The 27,010-nt window shown below is 38.0% G+C and overlaps 2 protein-coding genes across 4 annotated transcripts in view; both read right to left on the reverse strand.

The window, feature by feature from the left end:
* Positions 1 to 11,649: 11,649 nt before the first annotated feature.
* On the reverse strand, positions 11,650 to 19,613 carry dyrk3 (dual specificity tyrosine phosphorylation regulated kinase 3). Its single transcript, XM_039673630.2, has 3 exons — positions 18,786 to 19,613; positions 17,722 to 17,837; positions 11,650 to 15,771 (listed from the first exon to the last, which is right to left on the reverse strand). The coding sequence occupies exons 1-3, from the start codon at positions 18,826 to 18,828 to the stop codon at positions 14,182 to 14,184; spliced, it is 1,749 nt and encodes a 582-aa protein (XP_039529564.1). The 5' UTR covers positions 18,829 to 19,613; the 3' UTR covers positions 11,650 to 14,181.
* Positions 19,614 to 21,761: 2,148 nt separating this feature from the next.
* rassf5 (Ras association domain family member 5) overlaps positions 21,762 to 27,010 on the reverse strand; it is a 40,448-nt gene continuing 35,199 nt past the window's right edge. For all 3 annotated transcript variants that reach the window (XM_039673269.2, XM_089125136.1, XM_039673270.2), the window contains 4 exons: positions 25,692 to 25,802; positions 25,309 to 25,588; positions 25,106 to 25,221; positions 21,762 to 24,048 (listed from right to left, as the gene is read on the reverse strand). In XM_039673269.2, the coding sequence (XP_039529203.2) occupies positions 23,896 to 24,048; positions 25,106 to 25,221; positions 25,309 to 25,588; positions 25,692 to 25,802 (660 nt within the window). In that variant the 3' untranslated portion in view covers positions 21,762 to 23,895. The remainder of the gene's footprint in view (positions 24,049 to 25,105; positions 25,222 to 25,308; positions 25,589 to 25,691; positions 25,803 to 27,010) is intronic.

Below are 27,010 nucleotides of genomic sequence, written 5' to 3' on the forward strand. Positions count from 1 at the left end.
GCCACAACACGCAGGAAAAAGAGGCTACAATTTGCAAGAGCTCACCCAAAATTGGACAGTTGAAGACTGGAAAAATGTTGCCTAGTCTGATGAGTCTCGATTTCTGTTGAGACATTCAGATGATAGAGTCTGAATATGTCATAAACAGAATGAGAACATCCATCATGCCTTGTTATCACTGTGCAGGCTGGTGGTGGTGCAATGGTGTGGGAGATGCTTTCTTGCCACACTTTAGGCCCCTTAGTGCCAATTGGGCATCGTTGAAATACCACAGCCTACCTGAGCATTATTTCTGACCATGTCCATCCCTTTATGGCCACCATGTACCCATCCTCTGATGGCTACTTCCAGCAGGATAATGCACCATGTCACAAAGCTTGAATCATTTCAAATTGATTTCTTGAACATGACAATGAGTTCACTGTACTAAAATAGCCTCCACAGTCACCAGATCTCAACCCAATAGAGGGTCTTTGGGATGTGGTGGAATGGGAGCTTCATGCCCTGGATGTGCATCCCACAAATCTCCATCAACTGCAAGATGCTATCCAATCAATATGGGCCAACATTTCTAAAGAATGCTTTCAGTGCCTTGTTGAATCAATGCCACATAGAATTAAGGCAGTTCTGAAGTCAGTATTAGCATGGTGTTCCTAATAATCCTTTAGGTGAGTCCATAACCAAACAAAATATAATAGCAAAAGGTATAACCTAAGCAAAATACGAGTTGAAATACTTTGTATCACCAAAAAACAAAAACGATTACCCAAAAACCTTTTGTTAAATGTTTTATTTGAACTTAAATCACACGTCACAGAGTAGCCTATACTATGGCAGTTTGATGTTAGTTTGGCCTCCAGTCTGCTTGTGACGGGTGTTTAATCCCTGATCAAGTGTCTGTAATTGCTGTGACTCTAATAGAGCGGATGAACCAGACTCCCTCACGAACCGGGATCTGGCAACTGCCTTGTTTCCTTTTAAACTGATCCATGACCAGCTGTGCTGACCCAATTCATTATCATTATCAGTCTAATATGTGGCGCAAAACTGACCTTGGACCAGGGGAAAAGGAGACTTGCGAACAGCATCCTGTCATGAGCAGACGGATATAGGGTACTTCAAGGCCTTGCTTTGAGCCCTGTCCTGTTGACATGGGAAAGCTCTCAGCGGTCAGTGTGCAAGGAGAACAAAGCTGAGCTGCTCCTTCAGCATGCCAACAGCTGCTCGGCAGGAGGCCTGGCCATAGACAGCATGGGATTTTTTTTCACCACTTGCTCACATGCAACAAACAAAGAAAACAAACACAGACATCTGAACACACACACACAATTTCTCCCTCAGACAAATACACACATACATGGCCTTACATTTTTCCAACCGTGATGATTTTTAAAGGAATAGCTAATATATGTATTGAAAAAAACTCTTGACATCCAACATATCTGACCTTGACATGTTCCTGATATTAATGAGGGATGAAGCCATGCATCTGTAAATGATTAATTCTTGGGAGTCAAATTGTCACAATTTCCTGGTCAGTAAACATGATGATGAGGAGAAAACAGGAACAGGAATGGGAAACACTTACCAAACATACCACATTAACACAAGACAAAACACTGATGAAAACTAAGGGCATAAATACACAAGGAGAGCTAATAAAAAAACGAAATAAAGAGCCCGTTCTCATCCCAAGGCGTCGTATATGACGCTTTTACCAAAGCATAGACATCCAACGCACATGGCACCATTTAGCGTCAAATGAGATATATATATATGGGGTAGAAGGCGCCTCCTAGTGGTCTAACCCTAACCCTACCCCATACCTAAACCTACCACAACCGAAGCGTCTCATTTGACGCTAAAGGGTGCCATGTGCCTTGGATGTCTACGCTTTGGCAAAAGTGTTGTATATGACGTCTTGGGATGCGAATGCGTTGAAATAAACAACAACGTAATCAGTAACCAAGGGAACAAACTGGAACACACTAAACTTTAAAACTGATAATAAGAAATGCAAAAGAAACTGTTCACATAAATGCAGCTGGTGAGCATAAAATATTGTTTTTATGCAAAAACGTACAAAATTCTTACCATTGCCAAACTTTTGAACTAGTGAATAAACAAGACTATAAATAGATGGAGATAATGACTTGAATCATAAAACGCTTTTTATAATCACAAAGGTCATGTTGGATGGCTGAAGATCGCTTTTGATAGCACACGATCAGATACATGCTAAATCTGAATAAAGGTGAAAGACCAACAAAGAATATTTATATATTAACAAATATTGTTGATACTTTTTGAGTGCCCTCATTATCACAGGGCCCAGACCAACATTTCTGTTTCTGTCCTCAGCTGTCAACAGCCCTGACCTCTTTAAGAGCATCCAGTTGCACTTTATTTTACAGTACGTGTACATGCAGTGTACTACCTAAGAAAGTATGGGAAATAATGAGTTTAGGTTTAGGTTTAGTAGTTATTACCCACTTATTGTGACTATTTATAAGTAAACAGGATGTACATGGGGAACAGGATTGTAAAAAAAAAAAGTGATACCAAGCATCTTTTTAAAAGTTCAAACCTGCTGATCCCTGTACAGCCAATGGTAAAGTAGCTAAGATCTGTATTATTAATCATATTATTCAAAAGAACAAGTCTATTTGTGAACCATAGGGAGGATAACTCTTCCCTGGAGGGAATGGCAGGACTGAAAGTCACCTGTAATCTTGTCCAGGATGGTTTTTTATGCATTGCAGCCTCCCAACTAAAACCTGACACTCGCTACAAATAACTTGTTTACCTAGCAACAGTGATGCTAAGCAACAAGCTGCTTCCTGTGAAATGAGACAATGTCCATGCACAATATGTTCTGCTCTGGGGTCAGGTTGATCTGTACTGCATGTAAAATAATTTAAAGAGGGGCAATAGTAATGTAAAAATAATAATTAAATAGAATAGAATAAAAAATAAAATGGATAAATGTTGCCTTACATAAATTTTTGCAGTTAGATCGCCGCACTAAATTTTTTTTGTGGTGAAATACAGCATAATTTAACAAGTATGGTTAACAAGTCAGCTATAAAACTTGGGCATGACTCCACAGCAAAAAAAAAAAAAAAAAGTAAAATTTTCACTCAGAAATTCACTCTGTAAGTAACATTGAATTAAGCAAGATTTTTAAGTGTGAAAGTAAGTAAAACATACTGCATTCATCTTTGTTTTATTTACAACAAACTATAAAGCTTTAAGCTTTAAACTATAAAGCTTTTTTTGCGACATCTGGAATTCATTTTCTACTTGAAAACCAAGATTGTTGCCCTTATTTTGATTTGGGTTACACTTTATTTTAAGGCATTTGTTGTGTAATATGTCCTGGCTCTTCCAAGCTTTATAATGGGAGTGAATGGGTATATTTTTAAGTCCATCAAAGTGCATCCATCCATGATAAAAGTGCTCCGCATGGCTCTGGGTGGTTAATAGAGGCCTTCTGAAGTAAAGTGATGCATTCCACATTTAATGTGTTCCAAAAATATCCACATGTAAAACTTTATCGATGTTGAGCTTCCGGCAGGCGGCCATACGCAAGTTGACTTATGCCAAAAGAGTAACAGTTGAAGATGTAGGAGTAAATAGCGTAAGCTTTGACGTGTCTCGCGGTTCAAACACAGGGCTGGGCAACCACATTCTGCATAATTTTCATTTTTTGGTAAACTAACCCTTTAAAGCTGCAGTCCTTAACTTTTTTTGTGTTCAAAATTTATATAATAAGCTCAAACCGTGTTTTTGTCTTATCCTGAATCACTATAATAAGTGTTTATATTCTGAATATTTTAGACTGGTTCAGGTCGTACCACTGCAAAGTATCCCATTACCTGCGTGACTCGTCATAGCGAGAGAAGTAGCTCCGACTACAATGCTCTTCCGCAAGACACATGCAGTTCTGTTTATTAACCGCTAGAGTGCCAAAAGTTACAAACTGCATCTTTAATTAAATGTATAGGGTTAATTAATTATGCATAATTTATAGTAACTGCATGTAACATATCATGAAACAAGGACACGGTAAAAAGAAAGAAAGAAAGTGTTACCGTGTTTTGTATGTTGAGGTCTGTTTGGCACAGTTGAATCCTAAACCAACATAGATTCGTTTTCTGCTGGGCTGTTTTAAAATAAGCTGTAAAAGTCATTCAGTTTGTTGTTAGGAAAACACCATCATACAATAAATCTGCAAGCAAACAGACAACTTTAGACTCATAAATATCACTGATATGAATATCCAACATTGTGCACTCCATTAAATGTACTTTGCAACAAAGGAGAGTTTTATGGAATCATGTTTGTGTGAAGGCCCAGCATAAATCGCACAAGACGCGTATACCCCAATTACAATTTATGGAGCACACTCTGAAGAGCCCAGGGGGAAAGTAGGCCACTCACGTGATGCTCACAGCAATTGCTTTAGAACAAAACCTTTTCTGAGAGAACAGGGGATGCAATCCAAAAGCTCCTTCTCTTTTGTAAACAGCAGTACACATTGCAGTCACTAAGTGCATTAAAAAAGTCAGACTTAACTCATTCCCAGTGCTGGTGTCAATACTCCCTTTTCCATATACTGCACTGTAAAAAAAATATTTTTAAGATTTGTTATCACAAATTTGTTATTTTCTTTTGTCAAATCAACTTTATAATAATTTATTTACTTGAGATAACTTATTATTTTGAGTTTCTGATGATTAAATTAACTCACCTTTTCCAGTTCAATCAACTTAAAATTTTAAGGCAACCCAGGTTACTTACTTTTTTAAGTTAAACCAACAATATTTTTTACAGTGTAGTAATCAGAACATTTTTTTTTTGTCAAATTAACTTAAATAATTTATTTAGTTCAGATAACATATCATTTTGAGTTTATGATGATTAAATCATTCTCCTTCATTGTATTAACTCACTTTTTCCAGTTCAATGAACTTAAAATTTTTAAGGCAACCAGGTTACTTACTTTTTTAAGTTAAGCCAACAAATTTTTTTTTACAGTGTGTAGGTCTAGCACCATTTTTCTCCCAATTTGTTCTTATTTGGTTTGCTGTTGCCACATAACATAGATACAATTGAATAATGGTAACATTATTAAAAACACATCACATAAGAATATCTGGGGTCAGACTGTTGCCATGATGACAAAGATACCTTGCCCTGTGAGTATGGAGTCAGTCGGTGTTGATGCGTCTTGCCTGGCTATTTAAAGATCAACATTATGATGGCTGGATAAAGACGGCTGCTTGAGAGAATTGCATCACAAAGTGAAGTTGGTTTCGTGACCTCTTTAAGGACTGTGCCAGGCAACACCATCAGAAAACAAAAAAGAACAGAAAAGGAGGGAGGAAATTACTTCTGGGAGCCAGGAAGAGAGAAAAGTAAGAGCAGATGCTGTGAGTTTTTTTTTATGAGCGTCTCCATTGCCTGCTGAAAAATCCAGCATGAATTCCAGGTTAGTCCAGACTGGTTAGAGCTGTATAGTGCTGGTCTAGCTGGTGTTCTCAAGGCTGGTGACCACCAGCAACCCATGCTGGTCCCAAGTATCCAAAACACACCTTATGCTGATGACCAGCAGTGCTGTATTTGTCAGCTAAGAAAAAAGATATTTTTCTTCTCAGAAATAAGCCGTTAAAATGGGGCGTGAAAGGCAGATGCTCCTCAGACGGACGCTCTCAAAGAGGAACATGCTCTCATTTTCCAGCTCTTCGGGCAGACTGTGGGGTCATGCGCTATTTCAGTGCTGTCTGAGGCCTGCTGAGTTGCTGCTGAGCCATAAACAAATCAGCAAAAAAACATATGACAGACAGACTGAGTCAGAGCATAAGAGATATGAGAGACAAGACAAACAAAGGTAAGACAGATGAATGAGGAAGTTCATCCTGAAAATAACAATTGATAAGATTAAAGAAAATGAAAATAACAATTGATAAGATTAAAGAATGCCAGTACAAAAGCCTGTGCACAACAGTGTTGTTACTGTTAACTACAACTATTAAAAATTGTTTTTGTTGATTGAAATAAAGCTGAAATAAAATAAAGCAAAATATAAACATCAAAAAGCACATGTTCAGAGTCATCTTGAAAATGAAATAACTAAATAAACTAAAGCTGAAAAAAATAAAGCTAAATAGATGTTAATAAAAGGATTAAAAACAATTAAAATGACAACATTAAAGAACTTTAAAAACTGGTAAAACTGGCATTTATGAAAGGTTGTTTAGCTATAGAGTTAAAGTTGCACAACTTAACCAAATTCAGGGTTGCAGGATTAGTTTCGCGTTGACAAAACCAAACCAATCCAACCCAGGCTTTGTTGGTACCATGATGCTGATCATCAACTTTCTCTGTCAACTCAGGCTTGTGACATCAGTAGCGAACAGCCAATCACATGCCTAGAAACAGTGAAACTCATTCAAAACTCATTTAAATGAATTTCTCGCAAGAGAAGTAGCGCAATTCAAAAAGTATTAAAATATTAAGAATTTAAACAAATTTACACAGCAAGAAGAAAATAGCTATGAAAGAGGAAACATAAAAGAAAGTCTCATTACTGTATATCAGTGCAAGTAAAAGTTGTGAAGTTAGTTTATTGATAAAGGTATAGAGAGAATTTAACATTTAAGTTAATATGTAGTCATTTTGTAGCTTCATTTATTGATTCTAAAGCATATTTATATTAGCTTTATATATTTACTCCTTTAAAATCTGTGTAATAATAAAACGTGAACTGAAATTGTACATGTGAGATCGTTTTAGGGTGTAATATACAGAAATAATTGGTAACACTTTATTTCGATAGTCCACTTTAGACATTCTACTAACTATAATTGACTTTTCAACTACATGTCAACTAACTGTCATTAGAGTATTAGTAGACTGTCTGTCTTAATATCTGCTAACACTTTATTTTGTTGGTCCCCCAACAGACATTCAACTGACTATAAGTAACTTGGCGACTACAAGAAAACTTATTCTCCTAACCCAAAGCCTAACACCTAACCATTACCTAACAGTCTACTGACAGTCTACTATAATATACTAATACTCTAATGAGAGTTAGTTGACACGTAGTTGAAAAGTTACTTATAATTAGTAGAACGTCTAAAGTGACTATCGAAATAAAGTGTAACCAAATAATTTCTAAATCAGACAAATTTATTTACTAAAAGCCATGATTTTGTCTTTTAAAATCATTCGCTGTGTAGTGACCTTTAATTTGGAGTAGAAACAGGTGGAGTGGCTTTATCGTGTCAGACATGTGTCACTTTGCTCACAGCTGATTGGTCCAAGTTCGGTTTGCAACCTCATACCTGAAACATAACCTGCCCCGGACCAGGTTAGCTGTGGAGCGTAAGTTACGATGGCGATGAACACTGCTAAAAGCCAAACCACTTTCATGGTGCCTAAAACCCAATGTTGGCGCAAACTAAACTGAAACTATAGCCACCTAAACCGGCTTCATCGTATAGGCCCCAGGCCTGGGAAGTTCTGGTCTACAGCAACTCGTCTGTTCAAAATGATTCAGGATTGACTGAATGACGACACTTATTTTGGTACATTACAATTTTTGGTATGGAGACTGACAAGTCAAGGGTTGATATAACACAGTTATTGTATAGTTTTGCTCAGTGCATTTTGTTTGTGATTAACACTATTGTTTCAATTTCAGTTTTACAAATTAGGTGATGCTAAATATGTACTTCCTTTACATTGAAATAATTATTAAAATAATAATAATATGTTTCGACTTACTTTCTTTTGATTGCTTGGGTGAATCGTTTGACTTGTTGCTGGGGTAATATAAGTAGGCCACACTCATCATAAGTATAGCCAGCTTTTCCATGTCTGTGTGTCAGTCATTGGCCCGTCCTGAACCAAGAGCAGTGCTGCTGTTACTGAGGCTCTGGCTGCTGCGCTGGAATGTGGAATGTTCGGGTTGTGGGACAAATGTTCCTAAAATGCAGCCCCACCTTTCAAAACTGTTTGCCACCGCAGTTGTGGGGACCTGTGTGCGGCTTGTGTGGACATGTGTTGGACAAGTGCTTTTGTGAGGGGGATTTCTGCAAGATTTCACTTTAATGTCAAGTATCATCTCAACCCAATAGCGAAACTCGAACTTCTCGAAACATTATCAGAATGGAAACAAAGACATGCAATAAGCAGATTCACTTTTTTTTTATTTTATTTTTTTTTTTGGTCAGGTAGCACATACCGCAGATGAATGGTTCATGTTTAGCGAGCTTGTCAATCCATTCACTGAAGAGTTTCTATAAGCCAGAACTTCCCAGGCCTGTTGTACAGCCTTAATTCTCGATAAACAACCTTCTTCCATAAAGGCCAGTTTTACCAGCTAAAGTAGACTTGTGTGGTCGACTCTCACAACAACTGTCACAATAATCACAGGGCGATGTTTTATAAGAGCTTTTTTATGAGAAAATAGTCAGCAACAACAGCGTGTGAAAACTTTATGATGCATCAGTGACTCATTTTGCATTGACGCATTTCATTCAACTAAGTTGAAAGACGTCAATATGACTGCTACTCAGATCCAGGTGGGCATACAGTAAGATCTGTTTGTTTTCATCGCTGATGCAATCGTTCCATTTCAGAGTCTTTCATTAAGTCACCTCAAGCTAAAAAGTGTATAAATCCTCTGAACTAACTGATTGGGAAGATACAATTCTTCTTAATGCAAGTCAACGGGTGCATTCTTGTGTGTCTAGACCAAGCATGGGATATTGAAACCAAAGCACACAAAAGCCAATAACATTCTCTAAAAATGGTGCATTCACTTAAAACTAAGGAGGCATGCAAAAGCACGAAGCGCGTGACTACACAATGAATAAACAAAAAGGACAGTTTTCTTGAGGTTTTCACTTGTTGAACTACCCTAAGTCTCTGCATCATAACAGCTGTTTTGATTCATTTTGTGTTGGATGGTTTCATGAAATAATGTTCAAACTCTGTATAACATCTCTGGAGTGTCTCTTCCTGAGAAAAGCCACACAAATGTATCTGCATGAAAATACAAATTACATACAAGTGTGTTTCCATGAATCAGATGTTTTGTAATACATGCAATAGAACCACTTTTCCACATCCTAGAGCTTGCTACGCAGAATTTGAACGAATCATATAGGCTATTCCAGAAGGTATACTGTAAAAGTGATCACTTGGCTTACTTTCAAAAAGTGAGGAAACCTGCTGCTTTAAAATTATTAAGTAAATAAAAAAAAATAAAAAAAGTTATACAAGTGTCGTTCTTTTGCGTGTATTATAAAAACATCTGAGTCGAGGAAACACACTTGTATGTCCTTTTCTCTCACAAATGAACTTCGTCATCATACACCTTTGTAGGATTAATGAAAGCTCACACACTCATCACTGTGGCTGGCCTACAAACCCCTGTGACGGCTCCATATGGCCAAAGTACTAAGTCTTCGTAAAACCCTTAGTCTGGAAGGCTGTTCCTGACGCAACGGGAGAAGGGAGGGAGGATGCGACTACTTGGACCATTCGCACTGTGCCTGGCCATCGATGAGTCCATATGGGTCAGATGTTCAGTGTGTTGGATCCTTAATGAGATTGACTTAATCTGCTCTCCTCTAGCAGGACAGGTTTGTGAGGCTAAATCAACCATGTCATTCTAAAATCTCAATGAGATTGATGAGATACGAGTGGCTACCTTGATGCACTGTTGTTCTGAGCCTGTTTGGACATGTTGAAGACTGGTGAAGAGGTGGTCATGACTTGTTTCAGGCAGTCACACACCTGCTCCGATTAATCCCATATGCACGTTGCATGTCTCAATTCATTGATGTCGTATAAGCTATGTACTTTGATATCCGACGACAAAATTTCAAAGGGTAGTATCATCTCAAATATATACCACAAAAAGTTGTATTTGTACATTAAAGCATTCACAGTTTTAAATTAGCAGATAAATTATGCACATCATGTGTTGTTGTTAGCTTTAGCACATGTAGCACTTTAGCTTAGGGTAGCGAAAACTATGACTAAAGCTGAAACAACATCGAGGCAACATCTCTTTGAATTTTTCAGAGTGAACACATTTCTCACACTCATTTCCCTACAAAATGGCGGATGTAAAATGGGACATAGCTCGACACTATGCCTAGGCCTACCCTGAAAACTGTTTGATAAACATTTGCATTGGTAACCTAAAGAAAAATAAACCATGCAATATTAGAACGAATTTCACTGTGAATGCAGGCTAGCTTCAGCCGCTAAACTGAACATAGCAGAAGCTGAAATGAAAAGTTTTCTGGTTTCATTTTAAAAGATAAAAAACAAAAGATATTTATGCTTTTGTGGGTTTTAGAACTTGTTCAGGAAAATCTGAATTGAGTGAAAGATAAAGGAGAAAGGTACATTCAATTAAGTAGTTATAATAAATTCCTTAAGTGTTTTGAGAATTATGTTGGAATATTTTGGAGTCTTGACAACACATTGGCTGCCAAATACACCAAGATCATCAGAAACACCAACTTCACAATTTATATCATGACTTATTGGGATGTTGGTACATAAAAAGAGGATGAAGTAAGTTTTCATTTTGTTTCCACACAGGACACATCCACCTCAAACATGTAAATATTGCGGCAAGTTTATGACCTCATCATATGCAAATACACCAACTGACCAGTTTGCCCTCTTTGCAGCTGCCGAAAGTTTTGACAAGCTTCAGTAAGGCTGTAAATCCGAGTCTAACAAAAATACTTTCATATTTCTACTCATGGAGAAACAGTGTCCAATTTTGAATATCTCCAGACCTCCTGTGACTGTTTACAAGTATCCTGTTATTTCTCCACATCACTTTGCCCGAATGACCTACTTTGGTGTCTGGGATATTCTACCGAGAACAAAGCCAATTTTAACATTTGGATCTATAACTGTGGATCTATACGATTGGAAAAGTGAATGAGAGGAAAAGTCAAAACATTAGTCTGTTACATTCTGTGCAGACATGCAGTCAAAAACCTACATGATGCACCCATCTGTAGTGGGTGAATACCCAAAGGGACAAGCCACCACTTAAATACTTCCCATAAGACAGTTATAACATCCACACAAAGAGCAATTCTGACTTCTAGAAGTTCTCAAACATTATTGTTCAGAACTCCCTGCAGCTGTGTACTGCACTATGGAGGAATGCTTCCTTCTGTCATTTAAAATGAAGATTCCTGCATAAATCATTATATTTGATAGGTGTGTTCAAGTGCCTGTTTGTTGAGTAAACTTTGCCTTGGAATAACACTCAAACATTATTGTTCAGAACTCCCTGCAGCTGTGTACTGCACTATGGAGGAATGCTTCCTTCTGTCATTTAAAATTGGACAACATGCTGAAACACATGTAACAACATTTAATTTTCCCATATTGTAACATCTGAGAGTAACAGATCAATGTAAAAGGGAAAAAAACGAGGGTTTAAAGAAAAATTCTATTACATTCATAAATGATTCTCAATAAGATCTATAGCATGGATTTACAAAGTAGATACAATGAATTTTATTTTCATGCCAACATCCAGGGGATAGAACATTTACGAAAAAGGATCGATAAATGACAATTCTCAGACAAAACAATGGTAAAATGGATTTTTTTATTTCTCTTTTTTAGAAAAAGAAACTAATACAAGCTCATTTGGTTACTTACACACTTCGTCATTATTTAAAACATTTCATTTACTCCTATTTCACTTTATCACTTATTTTCATGCGCTCTGTGACTATCATGCTTTGAACCACATGGCCAACAGTCAACAGACAAAGGGTATTAAAGGAAAATTAATCTTTATGTCTTTCACTTCTCTTTAAAACAAGTAAAAACTCTATAAAAGGATGAAATAAAAAGCAATACAAAAACCTGACCAGTAAAGCTGGAAGTGAAACGTTAGTCATCCCGTGCTGAGACTTCATTATTTAGTCAAGTGTGTTCAATTAAAGGCACAAGACTAGAGTCCTCCGAACCAAGGGGTTTACACACTGAGGCGAACCAAGGAGAGACAGCCATGTGAATGGGTGCTTTGGTGAAAAATTCATGATAAACAGACAGGAAATCCAAAGCAAAGTAGACAGATGTGGAGCGTGATGCTGTTATTGCTGTGGTAGAGATCTCTTGAGCAAAAAAAATGGATTTCACAAGAAAAGTAGAAAAACACTAAACCATTTTAAAAGGTTACTTTCCCCTGATGTATTCCAAAAAGAAACAAAGCGACTGAAAATTTGCGGGAGACCACAAATGAACCCAAAAATGATTATGACTAGACAGACACTATAGAGGCCTGGGGTTTATAGTTTTTTTTTTTGAGCACCAACATCTCTAAAGCTATACTGTTTTTTTTTTTTTTTCCTGAAACCTAGCTTTATTAAATGTCAAATCATCTTTACACCTGCTAAATGTGTGGAATCATATATAAATGTCCATTAACCCCCAAAAGGGTTTCAACCTGAGAAAGAGGTGTGAAAAGACATGTTGTTGTTTTTTTTTCAATTAAGAGGACTTTGGCGACAACTTGCCTGAATTCCTCATTCTTACCTTGGTCCAGGTAGCAAACAGTGTGCTTTACAAACTTAAAGGGCCAATGGGTTAAGCACCATTCATTTTCACAGTCCTTCAGCAGTTTAGTGTCTTCCCTTGAAAAAAATAGCTTCTAAGCATTCAGTGTTCAATTCACAGCTAATAAGAGTGAGGCAATGTCAATAAACATGCTTACATTAGATCATAAAACAACCTTCCGAACAACCAACGGCATTATTGTTTGTCCATACAGGGGTTTCACGTGGACAAATACTCAGACAAAGTTCAGACACTGAGCAGTGCCATTGTGGGAGGGTGAATGTGCTGTGTGCTCTACTGTATAAAGAACAAGATTCTCTTGTAAACCTAAGAGTGAAAAGGGAACAAAATAGGTCTCTATAAAGAGATATTCCGGGCTAATCAACAAGTCACTGGAAATTTACCACACTGTGTCCTGATGGTGAGCTTTGGGGGATGGGAACTACCCTGCACTGTCTTTTTAGTCGTGTTTTTTCCCCTTATCTTCTCACACATATTAATGCAAACATAATAAAAATGAGACATTATATAAAATGCTATAAAAAAAAACTGAATCCTGAAAGATGCATGTCATCCACCTTTTGTTATCTCGTAATTTGAACATGTTTATGAAGTCCTCGCACTGGCAGTTTGGTATCTATCATCGATGTGTGCAAACAGCACACTGCTATTGAAAATACTGGAAACGTGCAGTTCCCTTCCCCCACAATCAGCTTCAGGGAAATACATACTGCTGTTTACAAGCAAACACGTGATACTGCCTGTTGCCTTCGATTGAAACCTGACCAATATCTTTCAAGATAGCACTGATAAAAACACGCTCCTACAACACCCGTGCAAAAGTCTTTCCCAAATACCTTCCAGGAATGGGCATGGCCATCAGGCAGAATTGTGACCAGAATAACTCCACCACTTACCAACAAGTACAAACTTTCTTACATCTTGTTCTACTATGGTAAGATATTCAAAGCAACAGATTCTCAAAAGAAATAAACGGTCGAGGAAAGAAATGGGATGCAATTGACTGGGGAAGATACTGTTAAAATAGAATAAAATTAGAAAATGTGCAGATCTACTTTAGACCAAGATAAGATAACATGGCCTTTAGAACACCAAATAGACATTTAAAAGATGTTTTATCTGACAATTAGAGCCAGAAAATTCACTCTAAGCCCTTAAAAAGTATACTAAGATTCACAGAAGACAGCACTTAGAGTTACAAAAGTTGTGCATTTGTCTGAGCAGAAGTAGTGTAAACTTCAGAGAAGACAGGATAAGGAGCGAGCAACAGCATCAAAATTTCACCCACCTCAATCAACAGCACTGGATTCAAGACCAAAGTGTAAAAAACAGCCCTGATGTCAACTTTGAATTTCACACTCTGAAGGCCATTTGATAAAAACAGTATAGTTGTATAAAAGTTTTTGCTTGCTACACTTCATTAAAAATTTCAACAGTGAGCTTTGACACTCATTTAGAAAAGAAACGGGGGGGGAAAAAAATCCACTTCTAAAACGGCTACAAATGTGTCTTTATCCCTGAAAAGCTAAGGAATCTCTATGAAACAAGCTTCGGCAGCACTGTACGAAAGGGTATACTTCCAGTGGAGTCACCCATCATGGTGGTCCGCAGTTTGTTGTTGGTTGAGCCCATGACTGGGGGTACCTTGGAGATAATAGTAGGGAAAGTGGTGCTGTGCTCTGTGATCCGTTTGGGCAGCATGGATTTCTCGCCACCAGGTGCAGGCTTGGGCAGTCTCTTGTAGAGCCAGGGGTGCCTTAAAGCCTGAACTGGTGTCATTCGAGTACTAGGGTCCCAATCCAAACACTTCTTCAGAAAGTCAATGAACGTGGAGTCATCACAGCCTTTGAGGGCCGACCCCCACTCCTTGCTTCCTGGGGGACCTCGCAATTTTCCTCTGCGAGAACGGCTCCCGTTGAGGACTACCGTGCCGTTGCTAAGTGTGCTGACCGTGCAGTAGCGTGGGTGGCCTTTGGAGCTGATGAAGTTCTTGGCACGCTTGGCTTGTTCCAGCAGTTTCTGAGGTGGCATACCTAGTAGCTCCATCATGCAGGCCAGCTGGTCACCTTCATCTTCACCAGGAAACAGAGGGTATCCTGTAAGCAGCTCTGCCAGAATGCAACCAAAGCTCCACATGTCTATAGGCATACCATATCGCGATCCCAAGATGACCTCGGGAGCACGGTAGAAGCGGGATTGGATGTATGTGTAGACACGCTGGTGATCGAAACAGCTGGAGCCAAAGTCAATTACCTTGATCCCACTCCTGCCCTGCTGCTTCAGCAATATATTCTCTGGTTTCAGGTCACAGTGGATGATCTTATGGCGATGGAGAGCCTCCAGGCATTGGAGAATAGAGTGTGCAAACTTGCGTACCAACGGGAGACTGAAACCCTGGAACTTGTTGCGTTTGATGAGCTCATACAGGTTCATGCTGAGCAGCTCAAAGGTCATGCATATGTGGTTGCGGAAGGTGAAATTCTCCAACATGTGAACTACGTTCATGCTGCCGGTCTTGTCTTGCTTCTTCAGGTGCTCCAGAATTCGGATCTCCTCAGCAGCTTGCCGATGGAAGCGCTTCTCGTTACGCACCATCTTCAAAGCAAGGTGCTGCTGTAACTTGTGGTCATACACCTTCGCCACTTGTCCAAAACTACCTTTGCCAATCACCTTGAGGAACTCATAGCGAAAGCCAAGGTGATCATGAGGCACGTGGATGTATCCTCCCTGGTCGTCGTCATAACCACAGTTGTTGGTACCCCCTGTTACTGCCTGCCTCTTCTTGGCATTTGGTCCCAGGAAGTAGATCTCAGGATAGTTGTGGATCTCCTGTTGCTCCAAGGTAGTCAGTTGCTGTCGGTGTTGCTTGATAGCTTGTTCTGGGGTCATTGGGCTGCCCAGCTTTGTGACTTTTGTTGAGCTCTCTGAGGATTTCACAGAGCTGTTGCTGTCCACGCTTCTCTCTTTGGAGACTGCAGCTTGGGACTTAGCTGGTACTTGGCTTGTGCCATTATGTTGGCTCACACCATTGAGTTTGCGATTGTAGGTGTCCTCGTAAATATATTTCACCTTCATCTGTCCTCCTCGGATTGCTTGGTGATCCTTCATTGTAGGCTTGTTGACACCCTTCAAAAGGAAAGAGACATTTCAACAATTTGCCAAAACAAATTTTGTAAGACAAAGCTAGCTGAGGGAATTTTTACAATCTTCCTATTATAGCTTCTGGCTCATGCATACAAATGAACAATCAATGTACTGTAACTCTGAGGTTTTATCAGACCACTGTTAAACAATCAATGACACAAACGTGCAGAATTGATCAGCCATCTAGTAACCCTGGGAATAATATATGACCAGTGGGGTTGTTTGATGCATGAGTGATCATTGCAGCGACAGAGAATGCCAGACAGTCTCTTCAGTATGACTGTAACGTGAACTGAAAAATGGTGGAACAGGAGGTTACTTTCATACTCCCAGGAAAACCCACGAAAGCAAGAGTCTAGTTGTTAAGACCTAAAATCATGCTGATTGCAAAGCACAGAAATGCAATTTATATACAGAATCAACTGCATTTCAGTAGACAGGGAAAACCAAGCAACATGGAAATGTTCTTTTAGAAAGGGTGTATGACTTCAGTTCCCTCGCATACTTTCAGGACAACGCTTGGAAAGAATTCTTGCCATGGATGAGGAATCGCCACTAGACCCAACTATATCATTAAATATGCATTGAACCTTTGCCTTACAAAATAAGCATGTCATAAATAGCGGTAGTTTATGCCAGTCACAGTGGGCTTCCCTGAGTGAAGGGGAACAGAGGAACTATCTTTCACATTCAGGATGTTTAATGCACCATGACTGCTCCTAGTCCCCATTCACATTCAAGATTCCACTATCAAAGATTTATAGTTAAGCCCAAGCTATAGCTTGTTTGGCTCTGCATACAGCAAAAGAAGAAGAAAGCAAAGGACCAACAATTAGGTCACTTAAATGTTTTAAATAAAATTAAAATGAATACAAATATGAAGTGTCAAATAAACTGTGCCAATCATTTTGGAGGGGGAAGGGGTATGGAAAGGCAGGTTCAAGGAGTGAGACAAAAATAGAAACCAGTGTGTTGGGGACTGAAGGATATTGTAGAGACTAGCCAAATGCACCAGCTGTTCAATTACAACCAAAAAAGCTTGGTTGACTCAACAAGGAGTAGGTGACCTAAATTAAATCTGCTTTGTGGGAAGCTAGGTAAATAAACGAGTGAAAATTCTGGAAACTACTAAGATTGCTTGTACCCCAAATGGCAGAAAATCAAAGTTGTTTATTGAATGTTTATGGTAGACAAATTAAGAGTTAATTATTTGCAGAGGCCAATTACCAATTCATTCTCTTAGAAGTGCAGTATAATAGCAGTACAAGAGTGATACAGTCTTAAAATAAAAACAATTCACCAGGTACAACACATACACCGAATTATTTATTGCATAATAGTACAGTGGGGAATTATCGGATTATCATATCCTTCATCATCACCGGTCCCATGATGACGTATCACACTGTAAGCTACATGCACCCCATTGCAAGGCTTAATCTGTCCAGTTTAAACATGATATTGTTTTTAGTGTATTTGCTCAGCATAAAAACAGATATTTGATACAGTTATGTTTTATTCATTGGCAAATAAAAGCACTGGCTTTTCATGGAATACACACGCTGTGAGGGACAACAAACAGACTTGATGTGCTGCAGATGGAACTACCACTATCAGAAAGTGGGAGGAAGGCTTGTCTAAATACGCAACATTCCAAGATGCACAAGTGGCAGCAGAACATGTGCTCAACTAAAACCCACCCGGACATATTGAGTTGGAGGGGCAGGGATTGAAAAACCGGCTTACTCGTACAAGACTTCATAGTGAATTTGGATTTTCAATCGCACTTGTTCTCTAGAACTGAATAATGTTCCTTAGAACTGCGAGCACTAGGGAAATATTTTCATCTAGGGCGCACTGAAAGAATGCTGTGAAAGATGACCCCTAGAAAGTCCTGGCACTAGGTCTGGGGAACAGGAAGTCAGGACTTACAGTGTGTTTGGGGAGAGGGGGGAGCCCAGAGGGACTCTGTCCATTCACATCAGCGTCCTGGTTCACAATGTGATCGGTGCGCATGTAGGAATCATACAGACCGTCCCCGTGGCGAGCTGTGGAGAAATGCAAACAGGAAAAAGAGGTTGGGTTAGGTTGTGGATCCACAAACAAAACATACTTGTCACTTAATCATCCAATATACCCACTACACATTTAAAACAATCTATTACAAAAACATAAGAAAGACCGAAAAAAAAAAAACAGGGTTCCTATCTGAGAAACACAAATCCCCTTAGGGAGGTATGTAACCAAGTCGCAGGTGCGTCAGATAGTTTCTTGAGCACATTACACAACAGGTGTCTTCTTATTAAACCAGGCTTCATGACTCATTTCAGTTTCAGCAGTTTCCACAACTCTGAACGATTATGTTATTAAAGCTTCTTAATGACCTAGACCACTTTTGCCTGAAGGGACATTTTACTTAAAAATGAGGGCGAGTAAACTTTAGTTCGTTTGTGGAACATAAATTATCTGAATAATGTTTCAACTGCTTTTTTTCTCTATATACCATGCTAAAATGTTGTTTTGGACCCCAATGACTTTCGTTGCATCAAAAACACGAAATCTTCATTAGGCTGCATTACAAAATGGTTGATGAAATGAACACTAAAGAGTTTAAATATTTTTATCAAAACAATACATACTATGAACTTATTGAGCATTTAGACCCCCTTACTATCACTTATTTAGATGCCAATTCAATAAACTGACCATATGAAGACAATGTGGCTTGTACAGGCTATTGTTCCCACTGTCCCGTGCATTTTCATTGCTGATGTACATGTGACAACTTCATCAGGAATAAACAGGATGTAGTTCCAGGCTTGTGACATTTTCTTACTTCAGTAACGTTACATTAACCAACAATTGTTAACAACACCGCCAACGTATTCCTAAAACAATGAATTGGCTGTCTTCAAAATAGTCTTCACTTGCTAAGTGAACCAATATCAAAGTTACAGAGCAGGGTATTGCATTTCATAATGAATACCTAACGTTACCTGCAGTTATGGGGCCATCTGGTTTTCTGCTCAATATCATCATAGTTGCATGTAATCAACATCAAATATTTCCTTTTCCGCTGAAAAATATTTTCACTAAAGCGAGATCCATCCAAAACAATAATGCAATGTTTTTCTAGTGAGATGACCAAAATATCATCAGAGTCTTATATCCGAGAGGAAGCTTGTTAATGTCCAGAGAGGCTAGAGAGACGACTTCACAGTGCTGAAGGGTTCAGACATGATCCCCTTTAAGCTGTTTTCATGAGGCTTATCAGTTTGACCACCTGTATTACAACCATGGAAAAGAAGTAATAGAAGTATCTATATTTCCAGAATGATGAAGAGAGACAGAAAAGTCCGAACCTGTAGCAATACTAATAAAACTTAACAAATGCATCAGAATGCTGATGAAGATTCAAAGTCGCAGGGGAAACAAATACGTGTCCGTGACCACAAAATGCCTCCCTAAAGTACAATTAGACTGAGTCCAAAAATGAAACGGATGTCGAATTCCTCCACTCTTTCCCTCTCCTGAATATCGTGTTGTTGATTTGAACAGAAGAGTCATCCCAGTCCGAGCATACGGTCCAGCGGCCAGCTAAAGCTCAGGCTAGTGTTTCCTCTTTTCCGGGTAGTAACGCTACAGGTCTAACTTGCTTTCATTATAAAAACAAGAACTCCAAATAAACTCATAATCTCAAACAAGTTGTCTCAAAAATCGTCTGAGTGTTTTGGATGCGCGTTCCGTCCCGTAATCGAGCCCATCGAGATGTGTGGTTTCTTAGCTTGTTGCTAAGAGCGTCTTCAGCTTCGCCCAGCGCGACGTCATCAAACAGGGCTCGCGAGGAGACTGCTTGATGGGGCGCGGCCAAAACAACGCCATTCTGGCTCAAACTTCCTTTAGTTTCAAGGTTGAACAATTGACCTGATACAAGGAAGTGCTTATTGAGCCAAAATGGGGCTATTGACTGAAGTGGCAGTTTAAATCCAAACATAAACAAAACAAAACAGGAACGTTTTCGAGTTGAAAATGTATTATTAATGTGATATCTGTCGTGATGACAAAGAAATGATTCTTCAGTTTTTTATATTCGCATATGTTTTCGACTGAATTGAAGGATGAAATTAAATGGATAATTATAATAAAGTCCCCATTAAATCGTTTGGCTTGCAGTTATGTTACTGATAAGCTAGATAGGCTATAGGCTACATTAAGCTAGATATACATTTTGAAACTCTCACTCAAAACCATTTCTTTTTCTTTCTTAAAAAATGTTCTTTTTAAAATGTTTGGAAATTACATTAAACAGTGTTTTGTATAGACATAAGAAAATAATGACATCAAATTAGAGTGATGTCAAATGTTGATATTTTTTGCTGTTTTATATTTTTTTATTTTCACTATTTGCATAATTTAACCAGTTTTATTTTGCAAAATGATGTTCATTATTGTGGACCCACATGTCTAGCTATTGGTCCTTTGTTCACCCTTTTCAGTCTAAAGATGGCCTAAGATGGGAGAAAAAACACTAAATGTCAGAAAGAAGACCTGTTATTCAGTATGTAAAAATTAAGATGTCATTGAATGTGACCATTCAAACAAAGTCAGTAGAATATTTTTTTTTTTCTTAAATCTCTTAAAAAGTTTTATGTTACATGCCAAAAATAGAAAGCACAGCTAAAATGGCAATCTACAAAACAAAGATAAGATTTATTGCAGGATAAATAAGGAAAATATCAAACACAACAATCCTAAGCCTTGTTGGATATCTTAAATTGCCTTGGCAAGTCTGGTGTTGTTGTCAAACTCTTTAAAGCCCAGATATAGATCAACATAGGCAGAAGAGCACATGCAGGGGTGACAAGGGTGATATGGTGAGACATTTTAAGCTAAATTAGGTGTGCTTACAACAGGACCCTGGCCATAGTATGCTATTCTTAGCCATCAGTCTTAGGGGAAGCTGAGACCTGTCTATATTTGAGTCTTCAGATGACATATTGACATTGTTTTCAGGTTGACCCCTCAGTAGCAGACGTGGGCCTGTAACATTATGATGGACACTCACAACTGCTGTCTTTTTGTGGAGACTTAAAAGGTTTCTAGATGTCCTTAAAACATTGCCAGACTTTTCCAAGTATGGGCATGCTGTTAAACCTGTAGGTAGATTTTACCAAGTGTTTATTTAAAGTGTGGAGCCAGTTCCAACTATATTTACAATTGAAATAGGACTAACTTGTTTTTCTTGTAATGTGCCATGTGTACACAAATGTGCACAATGCACTACACGTGCACTCTCTGACCTTTGGCACTGTGGTTTAATGTTGGCTATTTCTTATTTATTCTAGACACAATGTAGTTGTGACAACATAGTGTCCTTGCTTTCTTTATACTGCTACACAATACCATATACATACATATGATAGCATGCATTACATCTAAAAAAAATCACAACTACTGCCACAGTTTCTTTCAATTATAAATAATATTTGGACAATTGCAAACATCTTTTGCAATTGAAGAAAAGTGTTTGCATTTGAACTACTGTATGATTAGGGTTCCCTCTGCTGGTTGTATATGACTCGTGCAATACTATACTATTGATGTAAAACTAGTGTTTGATCCATAGATAGAAATGATGAAATCTGACACATAATACAGGACACCAGAAGTAATATTTTGTGATGCAAAATTTAAAATGTTGGCATATTTTCCACTATTGTAGTAAAACATTTACAGTATACCACTATTAAAGGTTTAAAAATGTCAAATGTAATTTTATGCATCTATCCTGCTTTTTAAGATTACTCCTAAAATGAAAACTATAGGATTTGTTTGTAACTCAAGTTAGTAGCCTCATTTAAATTTAAACTAAATATTTATTATTTGTAAACTTCTATTTTTCTTATATATAATTTAAACTACAGAATTGTTAGTTAACTCACTGATTTAATTGTAAATGAAAGACACATTCATTGCCATTAAAGGGTGACCTTTTATTTCATTCTTAAGTATATTTACATTACAGCTTTATAGACCTTTTTAACATTTGATACTCTGAAACAACAAAAAAAGATTGCCCGATAGTATTGACTTGTCCAAATATTCAAGTTTACACACACAGAAACTGAGCCAAAAAAATAAATAAAACAGATGCACACAAGCACACTCGCACACACACTCACACACACCTCAACATTTGGAATCACTGGTCCCAAAAAGTCCCACATGGACTTAATGGCTCTGACATTGAAAGCACCTGGATACTGCCACTGAATGTGTGTGAAATTTCTCAACGTGGAGTTATAGGGCCAGACATCTAAAGCATATGTACAGTACAAAAGAAGCTACACGGAGACTAAAGGCACTGCCAGCAGGAACATGGCGGTCAGGGAGAAGTAGTCCGAGCAGACATACGAGGCCCTGCCGCTTGCTTAAGGGTGGAAGTGAGACTTCCAGTCCACCAGGAGGTGTACCAATTCAAAATCAAAATATACAGGCCAAGAACATGGGCACAGCCACAGTGTTCCAAATGATAACGCATGACTCTAAAGTACCATCTACTAACATACAGGTCAAAAATTATAACCACATGGTTCTTTAAAACATTGGGACTTAAATGTGCTTTTAAGGGAAATGAAAAATGATACATCAGTGCCTTGAACATTAAATTAAAATGTTTACAATTATTCCAGACCAATATGGAATACCGCTTCAGTGCTTTAGAATGCAAAATTCCCCCAGTGTCACAAACACATTCAATTCACATGCTCCTGCATAATTTTTCAGACCAAAGTATGCACATAAAAAAATAAAATGCAGATTATCAAAGCACAAAAAAGAAGGGAAAATTGTTAAATCAATCTCATGTCTACTACTTTACATACTGGTTGACCAGGAGTGGTGTGCAAACCATAGACATCCTGACTCCACTTTACATTAGCAGGAATATCTCTATATTGCCTCGCAAAAAGCTTTGTAATTACAATATGGGGAACTTGTTTTCCTTTGGTGATATGCAGTGGTTTGGATCCATAGAGTATTTAAGAGTGCTGATCTAGGAGATGCCCTCTAATCTAACTTGACCTTATTATGTATTATGACCTGTATTATGTGCTTAAAGCTGACGTGATTCAGAAAAGCTTACCAGATAACCACATTCCACAATCCTCACATCCACCGATGCTCCCAGCACATTGAGAACTGGTGGCCCACTGAAGAGACTGAGTACTGAGTGTTTTTAAATGCTATCCTAGGACACCTGAAAGGATGAGGGGCCATTGAGCCATTTCACATTTCTCGAGGAGCTCAAAATATCAGCGTCTGAGCAGTTTCAACACTTTTTTTTTATAGATGCAGCGACAGAGTTACCATAGAGATGTGTAGCTATTTTGAATATTTAAATAGAGATATTTTGACTCTGTGAGCTGTAGGGTGAAAAATGATCACTAATACAGTTCAACTATAGTTATAGTAAGAAAATCTCCAGTATAAAGAGTATAATTCATTGTTTTTTACAGTAGCATGTTTTAATTGTCTATGAACTGTGTATGGACAAAATTACTATTAGTCTGAAATCTTGCAGGCATCATATTTTATAACTTAAGTCTCCCCATTTCCTTTTTGAGCAGGAAGTGCTTTTTTTTTTACTTCCCTCTTTCTTATAGATATTCCCTGATAGAGGACATGCGGTAGACACAAGCAGAGAGACCAAAGGGAAAGTCATGCTTTAAGTAACACTTGCAGTAGCAGCAATAGCAGCAGCATATAAAAAGACACAGACAGATGGGGTCAATGTAAAAACAAAGAGAGAAACCGATTCAAATCCCATTCAATATCAAAAAGCATGACTGCCAGAAATAGACTCCTGGGCTTTCAACAGTGTGCCATTTCCAGAGAGAAGGATTACTCTTTAGTTCCAACCTCCTCTTCGTCTTAGTCATGTCTCGATCCTTTTGCCCATCTTTGGGGGTTAAAGGTCACAGAGCCATGCTGAGAGCTTGTACAAAGTCCTGAGTGGAGGTTTAGTGAGTTCGTCTGTTGGGCTGCTGGTCTTCCAGCCTGGCCCGGCATTGGCTCAGTGGGGTGAAGGAGAGTCTGTGTCCGACATTAGCCCGGTTTGCCCTCGACCTTACATAGAGCCTGTTGCAACTTCTCCTTGTAGGCGGTGTAACGCTGCTCCACCTGCCGTATGCGATCCTTCTCCTCCTTCTCCAGGATGATCAGGAAGTTCTGCAGCTCTGGGACTGAGAATGCATGCCACTGAAAAAGAGACAGAAGACTATGTCTCAGTAAGGCCAGACATGGGAAATAACCAGAAAATCGATTTATCTGAAATTGAACCGTCTACTGAACCTTGCATGGGTTATGTATCATGTTTGAAGGCTTTTATGGCCTTCAAATTTAAGTTATTAATAATATATATATATATATATATATATATATATATATATGAAGAGTTCAGATGCAAAAGCCTCTAAGTGCCATTTGTAATTTTCTTCTAGAATGATCATTTTTATCAAGCTTGTATATTTAAGTTCAGTGATTTCACTTAAATGGCAATTGATATTTAAGTGAAATTACTGAACTTAAATATACAAGCTTGATAAAAATCATCATTAAAGAAGAAAATTTCAAATGGCATTTAGAGGCTTTTGCATCTGAACTCTTCATATATATATATATATATATATATATATATATATATATATTATAAATTATATATATAAAGTAACCTTTTAATTTTGCTTTGTACAATTTCAGTGGCATATATTTTAAAAAAAAGCAAGAATTTTGGTGACACCGTTTATTTTAAGGTGACCTTGTTACAGTGTAATAATACATTTAAGTACTGAGTAATAATTATTAATTATATGTATTTGCTACATGATTTACATGGGTTAATTATAAATATTTTACTGTTGTTGTTGTTATTATTAATATTATAGTAAGTATATTTCAGATGTGTATCAGGGACACTGTAAAATAGGTTTACTAGAACATTGTGACAGAGCAGGCTAAAATATATATAAAAACACACACACATTATATATATACACACACCGTACATATAAATATATTTCCCTTTTTGTAAAGTTTCAGTGATAAAGAATGAAAAGCGTATGTATACAAACAGAATATTTACTATATACAGTATATTTACTTAACATACACACTAAAGGGACTATGTGTAACTTTTTATGTATTTTTTTTTTATTTAAAATCTATATTTTTATTCATAAATATGTCCTCAATGGTGTTCAAATACCTCTGCAAATTACAATTAACAAACATATTTAGAGAGAGTAGAAAAGATCACCTCTACTTCACCAGTCTCATTTTCCTTGAGTACAAAAGTCAAGTTCTCCAGATCAGGCCCTGCTAACAGCCTCACGTAGAGGGGGCAGTCTGATATTGGCAACTTCTGGAAAAGATCTGACAAAAAACAAGCAAACCACACATTAGTATTATACATGACATCGGTATTATCCATAAAGTACATGTCTTCATTTGAACGCTCACCCTGGCTGTTTCGACGGGTCTGGCTGTAGAGGGCAAACTTTCGTGGGTTGTCCTGCACCATGAACTTCTTCAGCAGGCCCTGGATGACCTCCCTGACCGTGGTGGTGCTGCTGATGTGTAGCTGCTTGACAGCATCGCTGGGCAGGTAGAAGGATGTGCGATTATCTGAACTATCAGAAGAGGAACACGTTCCTAACTTCCCGTCCACAGAAAGTACAGTCACGGGCCTGCGCAACTTCAAGTGAACCTTTATGAAACCAGTATATGTGCCATCTGAGCTCTGGAAGATGACAAAACAACTTCAGTCAGGTCATTTCTCACAGTAGAATCCTCAAATTACAACACTGTGAGCGTAAATGCTTTGTCGACAAATCAAAACTCACTAATTTCATTCCATTCTCCGTCACTTTGGAGTTGTAGTCGTCTATTTTTGCTTTAATTTCTTCTTCTGTGAGGGATGTTGGTTTGTCTTCCTCTTCCTCTTTTGTGACACTCTAAAACCAAGATTAAAACAGTGAGAGCAAGGTTAAAGGGCAAGCTATATATCAAACACAGTAGAGACCTTGTAAGGTATTAATGCGCTGTGGTTGAAAAGGCCAACCACATCAACACTTCATACAAGCTGACGTTGTCTCACGTAGCTAGAGAGATTATGAGCATGTGACATGATGACGTGCAGATGGATTGGCGTAGAGGTGCCGCATTCTCAACTAGTTGATTATTTTATCTGTCTAGCTAGCCCATGCTAATGTCCTGTTTAAGTGTTTCTGACTTCACGTGGCGTAAATTGTGTTTTATGTTCTGCAGAACAGGAACCAGCTGGAAACCAGTTTTTAAACTGAGTCAGACCCATTGAAATTGTACCTTAATGTTACTTTTAACCTTTACTGTAAAATAAATAACACTTCTTGGATAACAGGGAGTTTCTCTGAGGAAGAACCTCTGTATTGGTTTTTTTTTATTGACTGCTGGTACTGAGTGTAGAGAAAGCAAAATATCTCTAAGGGAGGAAGGGAAGATTACTGCTGAGATTAGTGACACTATATGTGATCAAGATAACCAGTTATCTGCCCTTCACAAGAAGCTTTACATGACAACATTCTGCTGAATCTGTATTGAGCGAAACATTGGAGGATGGGAGATTCTCCAGAAGATTTTAAAATATATATAATGGATCTAATCTTACCATAAATGAGTGTTGTGGCTTTTAGTCCATGTCTGTCATCTAGCACTATAAATGTTGACAAAATAAACATTTGGGGTTTGTATACTGAAAATTTGCAGTATTTCCAGGAAAAATGGACAAACAATATTGACATATGTTGCATTATGCTGGATTTTGCCCAATCAATTGCTCTTTCAATTCTGTTTCTATAGAAAATAAATTAGATGCAGAAAGCCAAAACATTACATCTGAACATTACTTTTATTGATCAAACTCCAGAGGGCAATGTCACGCACTGAGCGGTACTATTTACACCTGTCTCTCTGTGTTTGTGTGTGTGTGTGTGTGTACAGGATGAGAGTAACAGTTTGAATGTCTCTTGAGACTTCTTTAAACAAATCCAGGTTGATCGAGACAGGACTAGAGTCTATACAAAGACAATTTTGGCCTCTGAGGAGTGTTTTACAGATCCATAATGATCTATCAATAAACAACAGGAAGAAACAGCTTTCATTTAATGTTCCTTTATGGTCAAAT

This window comes from Pimephales promelas, chromosome 21 (assembly GCF_988280905.1).
Source record: "Pimephales promelas chromosome 21, fPimPro1.hap1.1, whole genome shotgun sequence".
Classification (NCBI taxonomy): domain Eukaryota; kingdom Metazoa; phylum Chordata; class Actinopteri; order Cypriniformes; family Leuciscidae; genus Pimephales; species Pimephales promelas.

What these genes read in the sequence shown, in the direction of transcription:
- dyrk3 (XM_039673630.2), bottom strand. Translation starts at nt 18,828, where the DNA reads ATGATGATATTGAGCAGAAAACCAGATGGCCCCATAACTGCAG. An exon ending in AGATGGCCCCATAACTGCAG is followed by an intron (nt 17,838 to 18,785) that starts GTAACGTTAGGT and finishes ATTTCTCCACAG; the next exon opens with CTCGCCACGGGGACGGTCTG. An exon ending in CCCCTCTCCCCAAACACACT is followed by an intron (nt 15,772 to 17,721) that starts GTAAGTCCTGAC and finishes TTCCTTTTGAAG; the next exon opens with GGTGTCAACAAGCCTACAAT.